General features: G+C 46.1%; 2 protein-coding genes across 2 annotated transcripts; one reads left to right on the top strand and one right to left on the bottom strand.

Moving 5' to 3' along the window:
- Positions 1-9,975: 9,975 nt before the first annotated feature.
- On the bottom strand, positions 9,976-12,085 carry LOC120954746 (SET and MYND domain-containing protein 4-like). Its single transcript, XM_040374925.2, has one exon. It carries the CDS (start codon positions 12,038-12,040, stop codon positions 10,724-10,726), a length of 1,317 nt encoding a protein of 438 aa, XP_040230859.2. The 5' UTR covers positions 12,041-12,085; the 3' UTR covers positions 9,976-10,723.
- A 709-nt stretch (positions 12,086-12,794) lies between these two features.
- LOC120956279 (uncharacterized protein K02A2.6-like) lies at positions 12,795-16,919 on the top strand. The gene has a single exon (XM_040377662.2). It carries the CDS (start codon positions 12,795-12,797, stop codon positions 16,917-16,919), a length of 4,125 nt encoding a protein of 1,374 aa, XP_040233596.2.
- Positions 16,920-18,943: the final 2,024 nt, after the last annotated feature.

The following is an 18,943-nucleotide window of genomic DNA, read 5'->3' as shown; positions in this document are numbered from 1 at the left end:
AAGTTTTGTGCAAACTCACAGCAACTCCGCACACCCGGCTGCACCGTTTAAATGGCTCGACGTTTTGCAAAACAAACGTTAACGTTGGACGCCGCGTCACATTTCATATGAAAATTATGATCGACTTTACCGATCCGGCCCGATCCGCGGGTTGCTCGCCGATACTCAAAAGTAATTTAATAAATTGAAACTAAACATACACGACCGTTTCCTCTTCCCGCACCGTCACACAAACCGTTTGTGTTCTTCAACGGGCGATTATAATAAAAATGAAAGCGAAACGAGGCAGGCAGCGCAAAAGACGCAACATTCCAAACCGGTGGGATGGGAAGGTAGGTTTGTCGAAGCGTATCGTTAGCATCGTTAGAGTATTTTTCTGGTGTAGTTTTTTGTTTTGTTTTTCTTTCACAAAATGGCATTTTTATGATCGTCCAGAGCGTTTTGTCGCTCCACCGCTGTTCCACCCGGTCCACCGAAGATTGCTTATCGCGAATCGATCGCGAAGATCGTCTTGGCGCGAGTGAAAGACGCCGTTCAAAACCGTGACCTTCAAACTTTTATAGGTGCCATATACAAGCTCCAATCTGACCCGGGCGTGTCTATGGTGCCTCCGAGGCGAAGATATTTATGAATTTACGGGGCCCCGTTTTGAGGGTGAGACATGGAGCCACTACGCGGCCCATTGAAACATTCACACCATGTTGGGAACTGTTTTTCGCTCTCTCTGTCTCTACTTCCTTGTGCTCTACAACACAAAATCAGTCACTTTTACAGAGTTCTCCGAAATTCATGATCACGCTTTATGGCCAGAAGCAAGAGGGAAGGGTGGTATGATAAGTCGCACAAAATCAGCCTTAATTATTTAATGGGCATTTTATTTTCCGTCCAAAGCAGACTTCACCCAAAAAAAAGGGAAAAAACGAGAAATAAAAGGCAAGACTCACACCAAGTTAATTGAAAAAAGGGAACATTGAACCGTTTATCTGGTTGAGCCAGCGGACCACTTTGTATAGATCATGATGACCGAGCGACCGGTTGAGTTTTAGAGTAAATGAGTTTTCTAAAACCCCGAAAAACGACGATCTAATCAAGAATTGGAAGAAAGGAAAAAGCACGGGAAAATTCGTCCAGATAATGGACGGCATAATCCGCCGTAAACATTGACCTGCTTTGAATACGCCTAATTTCACTGCCCAGCATGATGGTTTAGTGCTAAAACCCGTCGGGAGAAAAACAAAACCACCCGTACTAAGATGACGAACTGAACTCTTCTGTGTGCAACTCCTGTGTTGCTTCCGGGAGGGCTTAGGGAAATAACTGACTCCCGGAACGGCTCATTTCTTGCGGGCTGCCCTTTGTACAGTACAACTACACACACACACACACACACTGATTTCCTCTGTATGATTTCCTCCATGCTCGCGAAACGGGTGCAGCTTTAATAAGCCAAACTATGCGGGATCGTGTATGAAGATCATGTATTTACCGAAAAATTCGGTCATTGCCGGCTTCTTCGGTGTGACCAACAAGGGAGGGAGGAGATAGCTTCCTTTTACCCATACATCAACTAGGGAGCACGGCCACTAAAACCGGGTTGAATTGCACGGTAATTTGAAGCTACCATTCATCCCGATCTGGCGATGCTGATTCCTGGCTTGTAAGTTAACACCCTTCTTCCTCCCGAGAGGAACTGATTTTCAAATTCGATCTATTTTTTTTTTCGCGCAACTTGGCTTGCTGTTGGGATTGTATGCAATTTTGCTACGGACGGGATTGGGGAAGCAACCTGTGATTTGTGGCCGTGCATGAAAGCGGGTTTGTTGAGGATGCAGTTTTTCTGCTTCCCGTTTGTGGGCGCGCTAATAAACGGGCCACTCACTGGGAAGAGAATTAGCACGTGTATCAGCAGCCCAGACCCGGAGCCTAATTACACGATCATCTTGCCGCTCTTGGGGGCTTGTGAGGTTTCAGTGGAAGATGCGGAGATCACACACACACCCGTATATTGTGAACGTGGAACAGTGGTGGGGCAAAAGGATCTGGTCTGGTTTCTTGTGCCAGGTGATTGCCCTGTGCGAAAGTAGCGAAGAACAACAGTTAAAGCCTTCCCCCTAAGCGGATACGATCCTGACAGGGAAAAGAGGATCATTGAGACAGCTCTGAAGACGCATGGAATTAATGTTAAAATACAGACACACACACACACAAAACCGGCTTTGATGTGTAGAAACTTACAACAGATGCAAAAAGGATGAAAAACTGCAACAGGCGTGAAGAGAAAAACGAAACACTCACCCCCTCGGGAAGAGTGGAATGGTTCCAATTATGCAAGCGTGTTCGTTCATGGGAACTCTGATGCGCATCGGACAGCGCATATTTGCAAGCAGGGATTGGCAAATGGCTTCCCTGGAGTAATGAGTGAGCACACTGAGTAAAAGTTGCAAACAAACAGACGCTATCGTCAAGGGTGGGGAATGAGTGATCAAATCATATCAATCTAAATCAAATAATTTTGCTACCAAGACGTTTTCAATTAAGGAGATTGCAACCAAGAACTTTGCGACCAAGAAGTTTGCGAACAAGACTTTTGCGACCAGGATTTTAGCGATCAAGAAGTTTGCGACCAAGATTTTTGGAACCAAGAAGTCCAAAATAGTAATGGGAAAAATGAAGTTTTTGTCGGAATTGATTCCGGCTAGCTCCGCAGTTTTCTGAAATCGATTCGGGATAATAGGTCCGGGATCAGTTTCCGGAATCGATTCCAGAAACGGAACTGACTCCGGAATTGGTTCCGGAATCGGCTCCATAATTGATTCCGGAATTGGCTCCGGAATCGGAATCGGTTCCGGATTTGACTCCGGAATTGGAATCGGTTCCGGAATCGCAATCAACTCTCGAATCGGAATTGGCTCCTATATTAGAATCGGCTTCCGCTTCGGCATAGCAATAAAAATAGGCGTTTGGGCCAAATCATACTACGTTCTAATAACCGCAAAAAATCAAAAATTACTTGTGAAAGATCCATTCTTATGGAGATGCCCGGACTGATTTCGCTTCTAATACTTCTTTTTTCAATTCAAGAACTAATTCACATTCCGCAGCTAATTCTAATTCTGGAGTCAATTTTTATTCCATTATCAGGGCAAATAGCTATTCCCACGTCAATTCCGATTCCGGAGCCGATTCTGATCGCGGAATCGATTCTGGAGCCGACTCGGGAATCGGCTCCGGAGTCAACTTCGGAATCAACTCCGGAATCGGCTCTGGAATTGGCTCCGGAATCGGCTCCGGAATCGGCTCCGGAATCGGCTCCGGAATCGGCTCCGGAATCGTTTCCGAAATCGGAATCGATTCCAGCATCGGAATCAACTCCGGAATCGATTCCGAACACGGAATCGTAATCGGGTAAGTCCGATTCCAAGCTCCCACCACTAGTCCAAAATCTTGATCGCAAACTTCTTGGTCGCAAACTTCTTGATCGTCAACCTGCTGGTCGCAAAAGTCTTGGTCTCAAAGGCTTGGTCGCAAAAGTCTTGGTCGCAAAAATCTTGCTTGCAAACTTCTTGGTCGCAAATTTCTTGGACGCAAACTTCTTCAAAAATTCTGCGACCAAGAAATCCTAAAATCATTCTTTTTTCCTACTCATGATCAACTCACAAAGTAATAGTATTGTAATTAATTTAATATGAAACAGTTGGAGTTGGAATTAATAATAGCAAATAAAAACGACTTGATAACCCCTGCAACGCAAAGAATCACTTAAGCTGCAACGACGATCACTACAACAGCAACAACAAAAAAGCTAAAAATGCAATTTTATATTTCCGCTGCCCAAAACTGCCTAAACGAACACACACACACACACGCACACAGACATGCTGGCCCTCCTAATGCGAGGGGCAGAACCATCGTTTGAATCCGTTTTAAAGAAGAATCATCGTGCATTCGAAACAAACAAAAAAGTTGCAATTTTCAACTTACCTTTTCACCCCGAGATGCACTGCTCGTGTAGAGAACATGTTGAGAAAACAGCAAGAACAGAAAATGAAATTCGCTCCGTTTTCAGTTCTGTTCTGTTCTTTCCGTTGGCTTTTTTTTTTTTTGGACGCAGAGAGCCAAAAACGCACATCGATCAACCGTTGCTGCACTTCTGATCTGATTCTTCCCATTACTTTGCTTCTGTTGCTGAAATGGTTCTCATTTGTTTTCCGATTTCGGAGTTTTTTGTGTTGCTTTATCGTTCGTTTTTGTTCCAGAATTTTGTTTGTTTTCAATTAATTTCTGCACTTTTTTTGGCGCACTCGAGGCGAGATTTGGCTTCAATCAGAGTTACGGTACCGGGCAAACGGGCTTCAGCATAAGCGTTTAAAGAGAGCAAGAGAATCGCAATCGTTCGAACGGTGCCACCACCACCACCACCCTCCACAGGCCCAGAACGGAAACTGCAGCGAACGTGGGAAAACCGATTACAGTTTTTGGTCGGTGCTGCGCCTGCTTACGGTCTAAGACAGGCGTAATGGGGTTTATGTTTCCTCTTTTTGCTGGCTTTGTTTTTGGTAACTTTGTGCTCCACCATCAAGTCAACGATAAGACTGACATTCAACATTGGATTGAAAGTAACAGACACACAAATAATAAAAACAATAATAAATGTTGTGTCTCCTTCAACGGAAGTCTAAGTGCAACAAGACACTGGTAACCACTACCAGCTTCCCCATTTCCACAACCAGTAGGTACCGGAGTGGCCCAATTTTTAAAACCACAAAACTGCACCAACTCCACCATCACCACAACCGGCTTGACCATGGGGCTGGATGAAAAACGATGACAATAATTGCTAATAATCGGTCGGTTCCTCGCTTCCTCATTTCTAGAGCGCTATTGTTTCCCCTTTCCCACCACCTAAAACCACACCCGCGCGCGCGCGCAAAAGAGCAGCGATCCAACCAAAACCACATGGTGCACACATGCAGTCCATGCTGCACACACTACCCCTACCACCATCTGCACGATTATCTGCGATGTTCTATATTTCGTTCGGTTTGCTTCATCGCTTCAAAATCAGATCAGAGTCACCCCGGTGGGATAAAACACATGTGACAGTAAAGCAGCAGCGACACGCGGCATCAAAGTAGCGTAGGCGCTTGGACGTGTGTCGGTGAACGATGGTTAGTTCTTCCCAGCAGCTCCTTTGATGCACCACCGATACCAACCCAGGCAATGGATCATGTAATTATCCCTCGGCCTCGGTGAAGGTAAGTAGGAAACGCTTCAAACGGTTGGCTTTTTTTCACTTCCAAACCGAACCCATTGCAGGTGCCTTCTAATTAAAGCGACAAGCGTGCGTGAACGCTCCTTCCCCCATTCAGTTTCTGGGTCACCGCGATGCCCTTAGCGCAAGCAGACACACTGGACTAGACCGGCGCAATGCAATAAATCGGATCACTGTTCCAATTTGCCGTGCAACGTCAACCGGTTTCCCTCCTCTCTCCCCTTTGGGTGGAAATCGCTCGTTATCACGTGAGTTCCCCGGCCCGATCCCAAGAGCGCGCGCGCTCGGTTTAAGTAGTAGCCGCAGAGAGTTGCCCGCGCGCACGCCCAAAGAACGATCGAACCGTTTGCTGTAATCAGGAGGAAATTAATTGGTTTTAAATTAGTCGCGCGATATAAAGCTTCTCCTCTCTGAAGGGCGCACGATCGAACGAGCTCGATCGAGGCGCCACATGGAGTGTGTGTGAAAGTTGCGCTATTAAAAAAAACAGCTTTGCGCTATGCGCGCAGCAAGTGTTTGGAATGGTGTGGTGCCTCTTTAACACTTGTCCGCACGAAAAGCTCCCTTTTAGTGGATGGGGCGGTTGGTCTACTACCTCAAAATAATAAACATTTATTCTCCCGGTGTGGTCAGCAACCCATTATTCTTCAGCTGGAATGTCGTTTATCCCTTGTGTGCTAAACAAGCAGGCCGATCGTTGAAGCATTCAGCAAACCAAACACTCCCAACAACCAGGCGGAAGAAACAGGCAAGGGTCAATTGATTTCCATTCAATGCACTCTCTCTCTCTCCCTGTCCATCCCAGCAGGCGGTGACAAATTCTTCCATTTCATTTGCTGACAAATTGAACACGATACAAACGTTCCCCTCCTGTCTATGTTCTGCTCCGTCCACTGCTCGGATAAGATCATTTTCTTCTCCCGTATATTTTTTGTCACCCGATCTTCACATGTCGTGCCACACATCGTGCCTCTTTACGATGTTGTCATCCGTCCCCGTCTTGGGTTCGATGTGGTTACCGAGCTCGAACACCCACACACGGTGCTGTACGATGTACGATCGCATGTCCGCAAAACGGACACAATGCCGTTACTGTCACCCATCATGTTGACAGAGAAGGCAGGCTAGGAGGCGGGGTGGGGTGAGTCCGGCACTGGGTAAAAGCACTTCAAACCACTGGGACAGGGAACAGGGATTTCCTTCCCAGATTTGCCGGCGCAGCAGCTAACGGTTTCGGATGAATGGAATGGAAACAAATTGTCACGTCGTGATCAAAATCCCGGACGCTTGCCTCCGTTCCCGCCGTTCCACGATCACGTCAACGTTTGATCGAACGACATTATTGACATGAAATGGCATGCAAAAACAACAAAAAAAAACTCATAGGGTGTTATAGAATTCTTGTCCCGTTGCTCTTTAAAGAGGCGCAAAACAAAATCTAGTTAAAGAATTTCGAAAAAAAAAAACAAAAGACTTTCGTGCGGTCAGCAAGCGACGAACCTCTTTAGGGCACAAAAAAAGCTCCCCACAAATGTCTCAAAAATTCAATTACACTAAGTAATTGATTTGAATTTGCGAGTAAATTGGCAATCATCATTAAATGGGGAGCCTTTTTCTATTAGTCTACAACATCAGCCAACAAAAGAAAAGGCGCAGAACCGTCCGATACGATCAGGACAGCAACCTAAATTCTACAAATTGAGGTAATCGTGTCGTTTCAATCTCACATCTTCAAACTCAACGGCGCCCCATTGGTCTCGGGCAGTTTAAATTAGAATTATTCCACTACCCAGAAATTACGATCTAGCAACCCCCGATTTAGCCCACATTTTGGGGGGCACTGAAGCACTTGCTGCAGAAGAACGTACACAGTAGCAATTTTTGAATTTTTCTTCCCAACCGCTTCTTCGCAACGGCCCCGCCAATTTGGCCCACCAAGTCCGGTGTATTCTCTGTATGCTAAGCTTCCCGTTTTTGGTTTTTTTTTTTTGAGTTCTTCCACTCGGTCTTCAGGTCAGTCGATTACGTACACGTACGTACGTGTGTACTCGATCCACCAGGTTCCCGCGCGCGCGCTCGCGCTTACACCAGAACTCCGCCTGTACACTAGTGTAATCCAATTACCGCAAACAGTTAGAGCAATTTCGAAACGCCGGCCGTTGGGATAAAATCTGGCATTGGCTGAATGCGGGATAGCGGAAGAAACTGTACAAAATGGCAATCGAAAGCCAGTACCACAGCACGAAAAACACAACGTCAAACATAAACATACCACGAGGCGAGGGATAGGGAGAGGATAGCGAGCGAGGAACGAAGGCAACGAAGAGGCAACCGTCGTTCGACCTACGACCGGATGGGACGCGGGCGCGGGAAATCGGGCGTGAACTTCTCTTCTCTTCCAGATCGTGCGGACGTTTGGTCGATCGTGCATATCTCGTCCGATCCGATAGATAAATGTAATCAACCCCCAACCCCGGTGGTGGTGTTCCCGCTGCTGCGGCTGTGGTGGCAGAATCGGCGGCACACTGAAAATTGAAAAACGTGCTTTAATTCAGCCCCCTCCTCCTGTACCCCCGCTGTGTGTCATCCGATCATCATCATCGCACCGAGATCCGGTGGTCGATAACTGTGTCTGACTGTGGAGTGTGTGTGTGTGTGTGTGTGTGTGTGTGTTTTTTCGTAAATGTGGAGTGGAAAGCTGCTCGTTTATCTGCACTTTTCAGCATGAAAAGTTGTTGTCGGTGGTGTAGTCGGTGGTGGTTGCGGTCAGTCCGCCTCCGGGAGGATGCTTATAATTAGTGCCAAACGGGCCCAACAGCACAAAAGCACCAAGCAAGAGAGAGAGCAACCGAACTGAAGCCAACCCAATCTTTCCCAGCTCCCTCCTGATGCCTCATTAGCTCACGCAACTCCCCGCTTAAATACAACGCCATACCCCTACACCTACCTAACAGCACCGAGCACCGAGTTGAGCGACTGATCATGCTAATCATGCTCAAGTGGTTCGAGTTCTACGAAAACCACCGCACACGCTAAGCCGACCGGGTCAGATAAGTGTCCATTATCTACAGCGCCACCAGCGGCTGCTTTTATCCGTTATCCGATGCGGCTTGGCGATTGATTTTCCGTCCGATGTTGCCAGCCGCTTTTCTTTCCAGCGCACAGGGTCCAGCGGTGTGTACATTTCATGGGAATTTAATTGATTAGCTACGGGAAGATTATTGAACCGTTTCAAAAGACACTTTTTTTGGAAAGGGAGAAACAGAAAAAAGACTTACAAAATTAGATAAATATTTAAAAAAAAAATAAATAAACAGCGAACCAAACCGATATTTCTCTAAGTTGAATTTTAAAGGATCGTACAATTTAGTCACAAAAGAGTAACAAAATCAACGTGTTGCTATGGAGTGTCATTGTGCCCGATTCCGAATCCGTGTACCGGAATCAATTCCGGAGCCGATTCCGATGCTGGAATCGATTCCGATTCCGGAGCCGATTCAGGAGCCGACTCCGGAGCCGATTCCGGTGTTGACACCGGAGCCGATTTCAGAGTTGACTCCGGAGCCGATTCCAGAGTTGACTCCGGAGCTGATTTCAGAGTTGACTCCGGAGCCGAATCCGGAGTTGACTCCGGAGCCGATTCCGAAGTTGACTCCGGAGCCGATTTCCGAGTCGTCTCCAGAATCGATCCCGCCATCAGAATCGGCTCCGGAATCGGAATTGACCTGGAAATCACTATTTGCCCCGATAACGGAATCATAATTGACTCCAGCATTAGAATTAGCTCCAGAATGTGAATTTCTGAAGTTCTTTAATTGAAAAAAGAAGTTTTAGAAGCGAAAACAGTCCGGGAAACTCCACGAGAATGGATCTTTTACAAGTAAATTTTGAATTTTTGCGGTTATCAATACGTAGTATGATTCTACTCAAACGCCGGTCCAGTGGCGATACCGAAACTGACTCCGTTTGAAAACCGATTCTAATATAGTAGCCAATTCCGATTCGAGAACCGATTTCTAATCCACAACTGATTCCAACTCGCGAGTCGGTTCCGATTCTGGAGCCGATTCCGGAATCAATTCCGGAGTCGATTCTGATTCCCGACCCGATTCTGGAATCGATTCCGAAAACTGATTCCGGATCTACTATCCTACTACTATCCAGACATACTATCCGGAATCTATTCCAGAAAACTGCGGAACTAGCCGAAATCGATTCCGACATAAAGTTCATTTTTCCCATCACTGAACTAGTGATAACTAGTGATGTTCTCTTAAGATTAATGGATTCATGTAAACATTCTGGAATTGTATAGGATGATTATTGGTTCGTTTTATTGTGATTTTGTGCATCTCCTTTCTGTGCAATCCTCTTCTCTGTGTCGCATCTACGTCGTGAGGTTTAACGAATGTACTGAACCCACTGAACCTACTGGAACCAAAATTACGACCCGGATCGCTCCGGGCGAAATGTTTCGAAGATGAAACAAAATGTATAAATGGTATTAAATTACCTTATGAATTTCAAATTTCATTATTAAATTAAATTCCTTAAATTCATTATTTCCCCTGATTTTGCGCCAATTAATCAATTTTCAGAGAATACGTTTCGCGAATGCATCATCCCTGGTAATAACATTCCCTAATTCCTAACTATTTTCAACACATGCAATTCAATCGTGGCAACAGCATTATTTAGTACTGATATTCATACGTATCTGCTTCAACCAATCATTCAGCTGGATCATCTAAGCATTCTAAGGCAAAATGTTCGACAGAGATTCATTCGCTCAAGCAACAAACCCTTTTCTACTGTTAATTATGTTATATAGCTCAACAAAGCATTCAGAAGGATCATCTAAGTACTCTAAGACAAAGATTCTGGATGCAAGTGCTGGAGTTCCAAAATATCCGTGCATTTCCTACAGTACAGGAAATTTTCCGACACGTACTTATACACCAGGCATAAGGAGAGCTCATAACAACGCATCTTCCCGCACACATCATAGGATGGATACCGGCTATGCTTACGGTTTAAGTCAGTTTGCAGTTCTCTCATGATCTTGAATGCTAACTTCCGGTTACGGGTTGCTAAGGTTTTGTAAATCCCTTCCTGTTGACTATGACTTATCAAAGTAAAATCACCTCCATATTGGAATGATAGTTCCTTGAATGTACGATAATTGTGCGTACATGCTTCACACGAACATTGAAAGTTGAACAGCAATCGAATAACCCTTTGTCTCAGTACCCGATCTTCAACGAGGTGGTGCAATCTGAAAGCATGCGAAAAAAAAGTACTCGTATACTGGGGTTCGAAGCATATTAGCGGTTCAAGCAGTTAGCACTATGTTTCAACTGATTAGTGGAATCGTGCAACCATACGGTGGAAGTATGCCACTTTACAATGAACTTTGGTAACCATTCCTGTAATTATAAATAATAAATTAGCTTACCCGTAACTATCGAACAGTTGGCAATCCTTGCCGATCGGGCGGATAACGATCATAGCGCAGCGACCGTCGGGCAAAATAAGTCGCCGTACGTTCGAGGCACAGGAATGGTTCAACATGCTGACCGACGGATAGCAAGCCGCACCATATAGTTTATGTTCGAAACCTTTCTCCTCCGGTTGACCCTCGTAAAAGGATAACAATTGATGATTACATCGAATGGTTTGCGCATGGCGCAGGATCAGATCGAACAAAAGCTTATCCATTTTAGGGCTTGCTTTGCACTTTGGTCCCAACTCAGTCCTTTCCACCATAGCCTTATGCAGTAGAATCGCAACAAGGATTTGGTACGTACGATCGACCAAACCTCGTCGTTCTTGATTGGTTGTCAGCATGTGCATCGTGCTGTACACGTCCTTCGGTGTGGCCATCCTCCAGTCCATCGTGAATCCGTTCACCTGGGACTCGTCCAGCGCATCCAGATGGTTTTGCAATGCCACTAGGTCACCATCAAAGATACTGATTGCAGTGGCAGTCGCGCGTAAAGCAGTCGCTGGAAATCTTCCACAAACACTGTACGCAACTCGCATGACGCCGCACTCATAGCGATGGTACTGGTCGAACGCCTTACTCAAACATTCCTGCGAGCAGTACATTACACAGGTACACCCTTCACACGGTATCAGGGTAAATGGGCGCTCGGCGTGACAAAAATCACACCGCACATAACGGCAATCTTCCTGCAGCGTTTTCACGAACGGCGTGTCCAGCATCACCACATCGCCCACCTTCAGCCGGCGAGTGGTGACCACATGCCGCCCGTACTGTTCGTTCTGTTGCAGTTGCAGACAGTTGGCCACATGTGGCATGTGCTCGTGGCCCGGATGGCTAAGCCGTAGTTCTTCCTTCGGATCCTCTTCCATCCGTTTAGCATCCTGCTTCATGGCCTTCGCCAACGCTTTCTTAGCTACGGCTTCTCGCTGACTCAGCTTTTCCGCCAACCGTGCCGGATAGTTGGACTCGCGAGCTAACCGGATGTTCGCCAAACACTCCTCGTACCGGTGCAACTGCAGGCAAACTATCGATCGGTTGGCATAGGCTAGGGACCGTTCCTCCGAATTTGCTTGCGTGTCCGAAAGACTCTCGTTGTACAACACAATAGCTTCGTTCAACCGATTCACACTCTTGTCTAGCATTTTGTTTCCCCTGATGCGAGAACTGACCGCTAGTTTGTTGTTCTTTGTATCGTAATAATATTGTTCCAGATTGGGATGGCTAACGCTGCTAAGACAATTTCTTACTATCTCAGCGATCATCTCTACCGATTGTGTCGCATTGGGATTGTTTATAATCGCACTTTGTGTTGTGAGCTAACCTGGCCCGGACTCATTCACGGCGGTAACTCACGGATGACAGCAAAGCGTCATCCGTCAATGTATGCGTGTGATCGATCCGGGGGTCATCGGTTGCGCGGTCACGGACGTTGACCGCCAAACACCAGCGCGCACTGAAGAACTAGCGGTCAACAAGGAAGCGTGCTCGAAGCCAACACCAAATTGTAACCAAGTGAAATTGAATATATACGTTAGTAAATTTATTAGTAACGCGTGAGTTTTATTCGACCACCTCTGCGATCGAAAGAACATAAAAGTGGCGACGAGTAAAAAAAAAAAGCGACGTAAAAAAAAAGGTTTTTTTTTTTTATTGCATTTCGACTGTGAGTGAAGTTGTGCTGTTCGAAAAATTACGCGCCCGCGAGCAAAACGCAGAAGGATGAGCACCAGCGAAAACGGTGCATCGGATTTTCCCATGGAAGGAGAGCAGCGAAGATCATCCTTGCTGCGTTCGACTGGTTTTGCTACGGGACAGCAAATTTTTCCACCCGCGAACGAGAATGTTGTGCCAACGGTGAATCTGCCATCGCAGAATGCAGCGGGGCAGCCATCGCTACATCATTTTGCTGCATCATCATCAGTGCCGGCGCAGTCACCCGATTCTGCGATGCTGATGCAGATGATGCAGTTAATGCAACAGCAGATGCAGCAGCAGCAGCAGCAGGTGCAGCAACAGATGCAGCAACAGCAGCAACTAATCACGCAAGTATTGCAGCAGTCACAAGTTACAAACCAGCAAAGCCAGGCCTTCCCGACGCAGGTCATTGCCCCCAGTAATCCGGAGTTGATTATTGATGCGTTGTCGGGTAGCATCACCGAGTTCCGGTACGAGGCGGAATCCGAAATAACTTTCGATACGTGGTTCGCGCGCTACGAGGACCTGTTCGCACAGGATGCCTCCCGCCTCGACGATGCAGCAAAGGTGCGCTTACTGGTGCGCAAGTTAGGCCCTGCGGAGCACGCACGCTACGCTAGTTTCATCCTGCCCAGCGTTCCTCGGGAGATACCGTTCGATGAAACGGTGAAAAAGCTGAAGGCCCTTTTTGGGAGAGCTGAAACGCTTGTGAGTAAGCGCTACAAGTGTTTGCAGCTAACGAAATCTCGTACGGAGGATTTCGTGTCGTTTGTTTGCCGCGTGAACCGCTCCTGCGTCAACTTTCAGCTGTCCGCAATGAGCGAGGAGCAGTTCAAATGCCTGATATTAGTGTGCGGCTTACAGGATGATGCTGATGCGGACGTGCGCACGAGACTTCTCTCTCGTATCGAGGAGAGAACCGACGTCACGCTAGAGCAGCTCTCCGCTGAGTGTGAGCGAATCTCCAGCTTGAAGGTGGATAGCGCCATGATCGCTACTCAGGCGGAGGAGCAAATCCTAGCACTAAGAAGTAGAAGCAATGCACAACAGCAGGCGAGCAAGTGGAAACAAAGAAAGCAGTACCAGCATACGAGGAACAGTGATAATGTAAACAAACCACCTGGGCCGTGTTGGTTATGTGGTGAGGCTCATTGGGCAAGTGAGTGCTCATATGCTCTGCACAAGTGTCGCGATTGTAACGTAACCGGTCACCGAGAAGGTTTTTGCAACCAGCAGAAAAGAGGCAACAAAAAGGGGAAGTACAAGAAAAAAAAACGCACGTCGGTGGACATGCGTACGGTGACGGTCAATGTTTGTAATGTCCAGCAAGCTAGAAAATTTGTTAACATTTTCATCAACAGTAACAGGGTCCGCCTGCAGCTTGACACTGGATCGGATATTACAGTAATCGGACGAGAAACGTGGCAGCAGCTGGGTAAGCCAACACTGAAGCCGGTAACAGTCCACGCAAAAACAGCATCTGGGTCCCGCCTTGAATTGGATGGTGAATTCGAGGCACAGATAACGATCGGTGACAGAACGCGGTCTGCTGTTATACGCGTTATGGACTCGGCCTTGCATCTTTTGGGGGCCGATATGATAGCAACGTTCGAGCTCGGTGCCGTCCCCATGGACCAGTTTTGCAACAAGGTGGAAGCAGAGGGAGTGAAATGGGAGAGCCGATTCCCTGCATTGTTTAAAGGCAACGGATTGTGCACCAAGGCGAATGTACAGATTCAGCTCAAGCCAAATCACCGTTCTGTGTTTTGTCCTAAGCGCCCGGTAGCGTACGCGATGCGAGCAACGGTGGACAAGGAGCTCGATCGCTTAGAGGATCTAGGGGTGATTACTCCGGTGGATTATTCGGACTGGGCGGCCCCAATTGTGGTGGTGAGGAAGCAGAACGGCAGCGTGCGGATTTGTGGAGATTATTCAACTGGGTTGAATGCAGCTCTTCAATCGTACGAATATCCACTTCCACTCCCAGAGGATATTTTTGCAAAACTGGCACAATGCAAGTATTTCTCAAAAATTGATCTAACGGATGCATTCTTGCAGGTACAAATTAAAGAGGAATATCGTCCACTCCTGACGATTAACACGCATCGCGGATTGTACCATTACAACCGTCTACCACCTGGCATTAAAATTGCTCCAGCCGCGTTCCAGCAACTCATCGATGCAATGCTCTCCGGCCTAAAATGTACATCTGGGTACATGGATGATGTAGTTGTTGGAGGCAAAACAGAACGCGAGCACGATGAGAATTTGCTCAACCTTTTCTGGCGCATAAAGGAGTACGGATTTACAATCCGAGCGGAAAAGTGTTCGTTTAAAATGCCAAGGATAGAGTACCTGGGTTTTGTTATCGACAGACAGGGTCTCAGACCAAACCCAGCGAAAATAGATGCGATCCTGAAGATGCCAGCACCGACGAACGTTAGTGAGGTTCGGTCCTTTCTGGGTGCTGTGAATTATTACGGCAAATTTGTACCAAAGATGCGATACCCGCTGGATGCATTGCTCAAAAATGACACCAAATTTGTTTGGACACGGGAGTGCGCAAATGCTTTTAACAGGTTCAAAGACCTGTTAGCATCCGACTTGCTGCTGACGCACTACGACCCGAATGCAGAGATAGTGGTCTCTGCCGATGCATCGTCGGTTGGACTAGGCGCGACCATAAGCCACAGGTACGCGGATGGCTCGCTGAAGGTTGTTCAGCACGCATCGAGAGCCCTTACGAAGGCTGAAGCAAATTACAGCCAAATTGACCGCGAAGGTTTGGCGATTATATTTGCTGTGAAAAAGTTTCATAAGATGCTGTTTGGGCGCCACTTCCGACTGCAAACCGATCATCGACCCTTGTTGCGGATTTTCGGGTCACATAAGGGTATACCAGTGTACACGGCAAATAGGTTGCAGCGGTTTGCATTGCAGTTGCTGATGTATGATTTTACCATCGAGTACGTGCAAACCGATAAGTTTGGCAATGCGGACGTGCTCTCAAGGCTGATACACGAGCACGCAAAACCGGATCCGGAATACATAATCGCAAGCGCTGAGTTGGAAAATGATGTAAGTTCCATAGCATCATACTGTATTAATATATTTCCACTCAATTTTAGAGACGTTGCGAAGGCCACGGAGTCCGACCCTGTCCTGAAGAAGGTTTACGGATACATCATGGAAGGGTGGCCCCAAAATGTCGCGTATGCTGCAGAGCTGGCTTGCTTTTACCACAGAAGCGAAGCCCTAACCACGGTGCGTGGTTGCATTTTGTTTGGGGAAAGAGTGGTGATCCCTAGCAAGCTGCAGCAGCGTTGTTTGAAGCAACTACATGAAGGGCACCCCGGTATCCAGCGAATGAAGTCGAAGGCCCGGAGTTACGTGTACTGGCCATCCGTTGATAAGGACATAACGGAGCACGTAAAGGGATGCCATGCTTGTGCGATAGCGGCAAAGACTTCACCTCGCGAAAAACCTGTTCCCTGGCCAGCGACACAGAAACCTTGGGAACGTATTCACATCGATTTCGCTGGGCCAATCGATGGTGACTATTTTCTGATCGTGGTAGACGCGTTTACCAAGTGGCCAGAGGTGATACGAACGCGAAGTACCACATCAGCAGCAACGATCGCGATACTGAGGTCAATCTTTGCGAGATTTGGATACCCGGAAACGATGGTGAGCGACAACGGGCCACAATTTGTCAGTGCTGAGTTTTCGGAGTATTGCAGTAGTCGCGGTATACAGCACGTCACAACTGCGCCATTCCATCCGCAATCGAATGGGCAGGCGGAGCGCTTTGTTGACACCTTCAAGCGGTCGATGAGGAAGATCCAGGAAGGGGGAACAACGCAGGACGAAGCGCTTGACGTTTTTCTGGCGAGCTACCGGTCAACTCCCAACGCTATTTTGCCGGACATGCAGTCGCCAGCTGAAGCCATGCTAGGCAGAAAAATGCGAACAGCGTTGGAATTGCTGAAACCTCCACCTGCAGCGCAAGCAGAACCGGCCAACTTGGATAGACGATTTCAGCGCGGTGACCTCGTCTACGCCAAGTTCTATGCGCGGAATTCATGGAAGTGGGTTCCGGTGCAAATCATACGAGAGTTGGGCAGCGTTATGTTCGAGGTGCAGACGAACAATCAACGGGTTCACAGGCGCCATGTGAACCAGCTGCGAAAACGTGATTCGGCCGTGGGGGCTTCCAGCGAGGACGTGGACATAGATCATTTGCCGTTTGATCTGCTGACGGACAGCGCGGTAGCGGAATCGAGTTCTGTTCCCTTGACGGACCATCAAACTAGCGCGTCACCCACACAACCATCTCCACGCCCAATCCCGTTCGCTACTACAAAACGCCAGCAGCCGATACGGTCGCCACGCCGGTCTTCTAGGCTTAGAAGACTTCCGCGTAGGCTCGAGGGGTATCGTCTGTAATTAAGAGGGGGAGATGTTGTGAGCTAACCTGGCCCGGACTCATTCACGGCGGTAACTCACGGATGACAGCAAAGCGTCATCCGTCAATGTATGCGTGTGATCGATCCGGGGGTCATCGGTTGCGCGGTCACGGACGTTGACCGCCAAACACCAGCGCGCACTGAAGAACTAGCGGTCAACAAGGAAGCGTGCTCGAAGCCAACACCAAATTGTAACCAAGTGAAATTGAATATATACGTTAGTAAATTTATTAGTAACGCGTGAGTTTTATTCGACCACCTCTGCGATCGAAAGAACATAAAACTTTGTAAAGAACTTCCAAGCGTCTTGTGCCATAGAGTTTCGAACTGCGCAGTCAATCCCCATTCTTCCTTATGATAGATTGTATTCAAATCGATAAAATGCATTTCCGAGTTTGGATGATAGCGGGGACTGTATACGGTTGGAAAGGGCATGATAGCAACTAACAAATGAAATGTAGCTTTTTTCAACAATTGTGCAAAGGCACCTCGTGGACGACACACTGCCCTACTAGGTTAAGGAGTTTTTGACACTGAAAATGTCGGGTGGTAAAACCAAATACATACACTCCCCCCAGTAGACACCTTAACACGAAACAACTTAGCCCGGTAAACAAGAGCGAATCAAGCCATCAACAGTAAATGCTAAATGTGCAGAGATATGCAAGCAATATGATGCCACTAAATTGGGTAAAAGTAAGGCTCAGCCCTCTACGTTACATTGGAGAAGCGTTACATCCCTTAAAATATTCCCAAGCAGCATTTTTACTACAGTTTTGTCATCCAGGCGACCGACCAGTGTACATTATTTGAATAAAAAATATTTTAAATTGAGATGAAAAAAAGTTAATTGCTGTAAGATTAACCGATTTCAAGGAGATTTAATTTTTAAATAACAATTAAATAACAGGTTTAATATTTTTCATTGTTGCATTATGATTAATGAAAAAATGTCTGAAATCAGGAAGCTCATGAACACCCCAAAAGCTTTCAATTGGAGTAAAATTTTCTATGATTAGAAAATATAAAATATTAAAATATTTTTTAATTAAATTATATATATGAAATATAACTATTACCTTTTCAATCTATGTTTCTGGCCATTTTAAATAAAAATTACTTTAGATGCAAGGGCTCTTTTTAAAATGAGGTCAATGAAGTTAATAAATACTTGTAAGTATTTCATTATATTACTTTATCAATAACTGGGTAAATAAATAAATAATCTTTTTTTTATTATTTACATATTTTATTTATAAGATTGTTAAAATTATAATTCTTGAAGTTGTGACAACTTTTCTAATTATCAACAAAGCTTTTCTAATTATCATATAAAAGTAAACAATAATAAGACATGATTATCTATTAATTTGCTCATCCACGGCGGTTAAAACAAACGTTATAAAATGTTGCTTGGGTTTGTGATTAACAGGCGTTACGCGTAACGCTAGCGTAACGTAGAGGGCTGAGCCTTACTTTAACCCTAAATTGTAATAAACACTCTTTTCGCCTGAACAACAACGTATTATTCGTGCGCTCATTATCAAAAAGGAATCTTCTTCAACTTCTTTAAGGCCTCGTATGTTGTTTTTGCGAAATAATCAGAGGTTTGTCTATCTCGTTCTATTCCGCTTTATATCCTCTTTCTGTCGTGCTTTGTTTTGTATTCAGTGTATATCCTCAGGTTGAGGCATCTCAGAGGTTCGTATGTTATGCTTTTGTTTCAACCGCTATCTCAATTACCAAATTTACACCAAATTCTACTCCAGATGCCTACCGGATACCGGGAGTATGATTTTAATTTTCAAATCGAAATCACTTTTTAAATGAAAATGGTAGCAACCTATTTTTTCTAAATCCCAATTTTGCCACTAAAGTAAATAAGACAAATACCATTATCTTTACACCCAATTTGAAATTTTAAAATCATGTACGTTAAAAAATTATTAAATTTTTGATAAGAAAAAGTTCAATTTCCCGAACAAAATGTATGGGATACCCGTA

This window comes from Anopheles coluzzii, chromosome 3 (genome assembly GCF_943734685.1).
Source record: "Anopheles coluzzii chromosome 3, AcolN3, whole genome shotgun sequence".
Taxonomy (NCBI): domain Eukaryota; kingdom Metazoa; phylum Arthropoda; class Insecta; order Diptera; family Culicidae; genus Anopheles; species Anopheles coluzzii.
Note: the sequence above shows the minus strand (reverse complement) of the source record. Positions and strands in the feature narration are given on the sequence as shown.

Bases quoted from the DNA above. Each gene is read 5' to 3' on its own strand.
- LOC120954746 (XM_040374925.2), bottom strand. From the start codon at position 12,040: ATGATCGCTGAGATAGTAAGAAATTGTCTTAGCAGCGTTAGCCATCCC.
- LOC120956279 (XM_040377662.2), top strand. From the start codon at position 12,795: ATGCAGCAACAGCAGCAACTAATCACGCAAGTATTGCAGCAGTCACAA.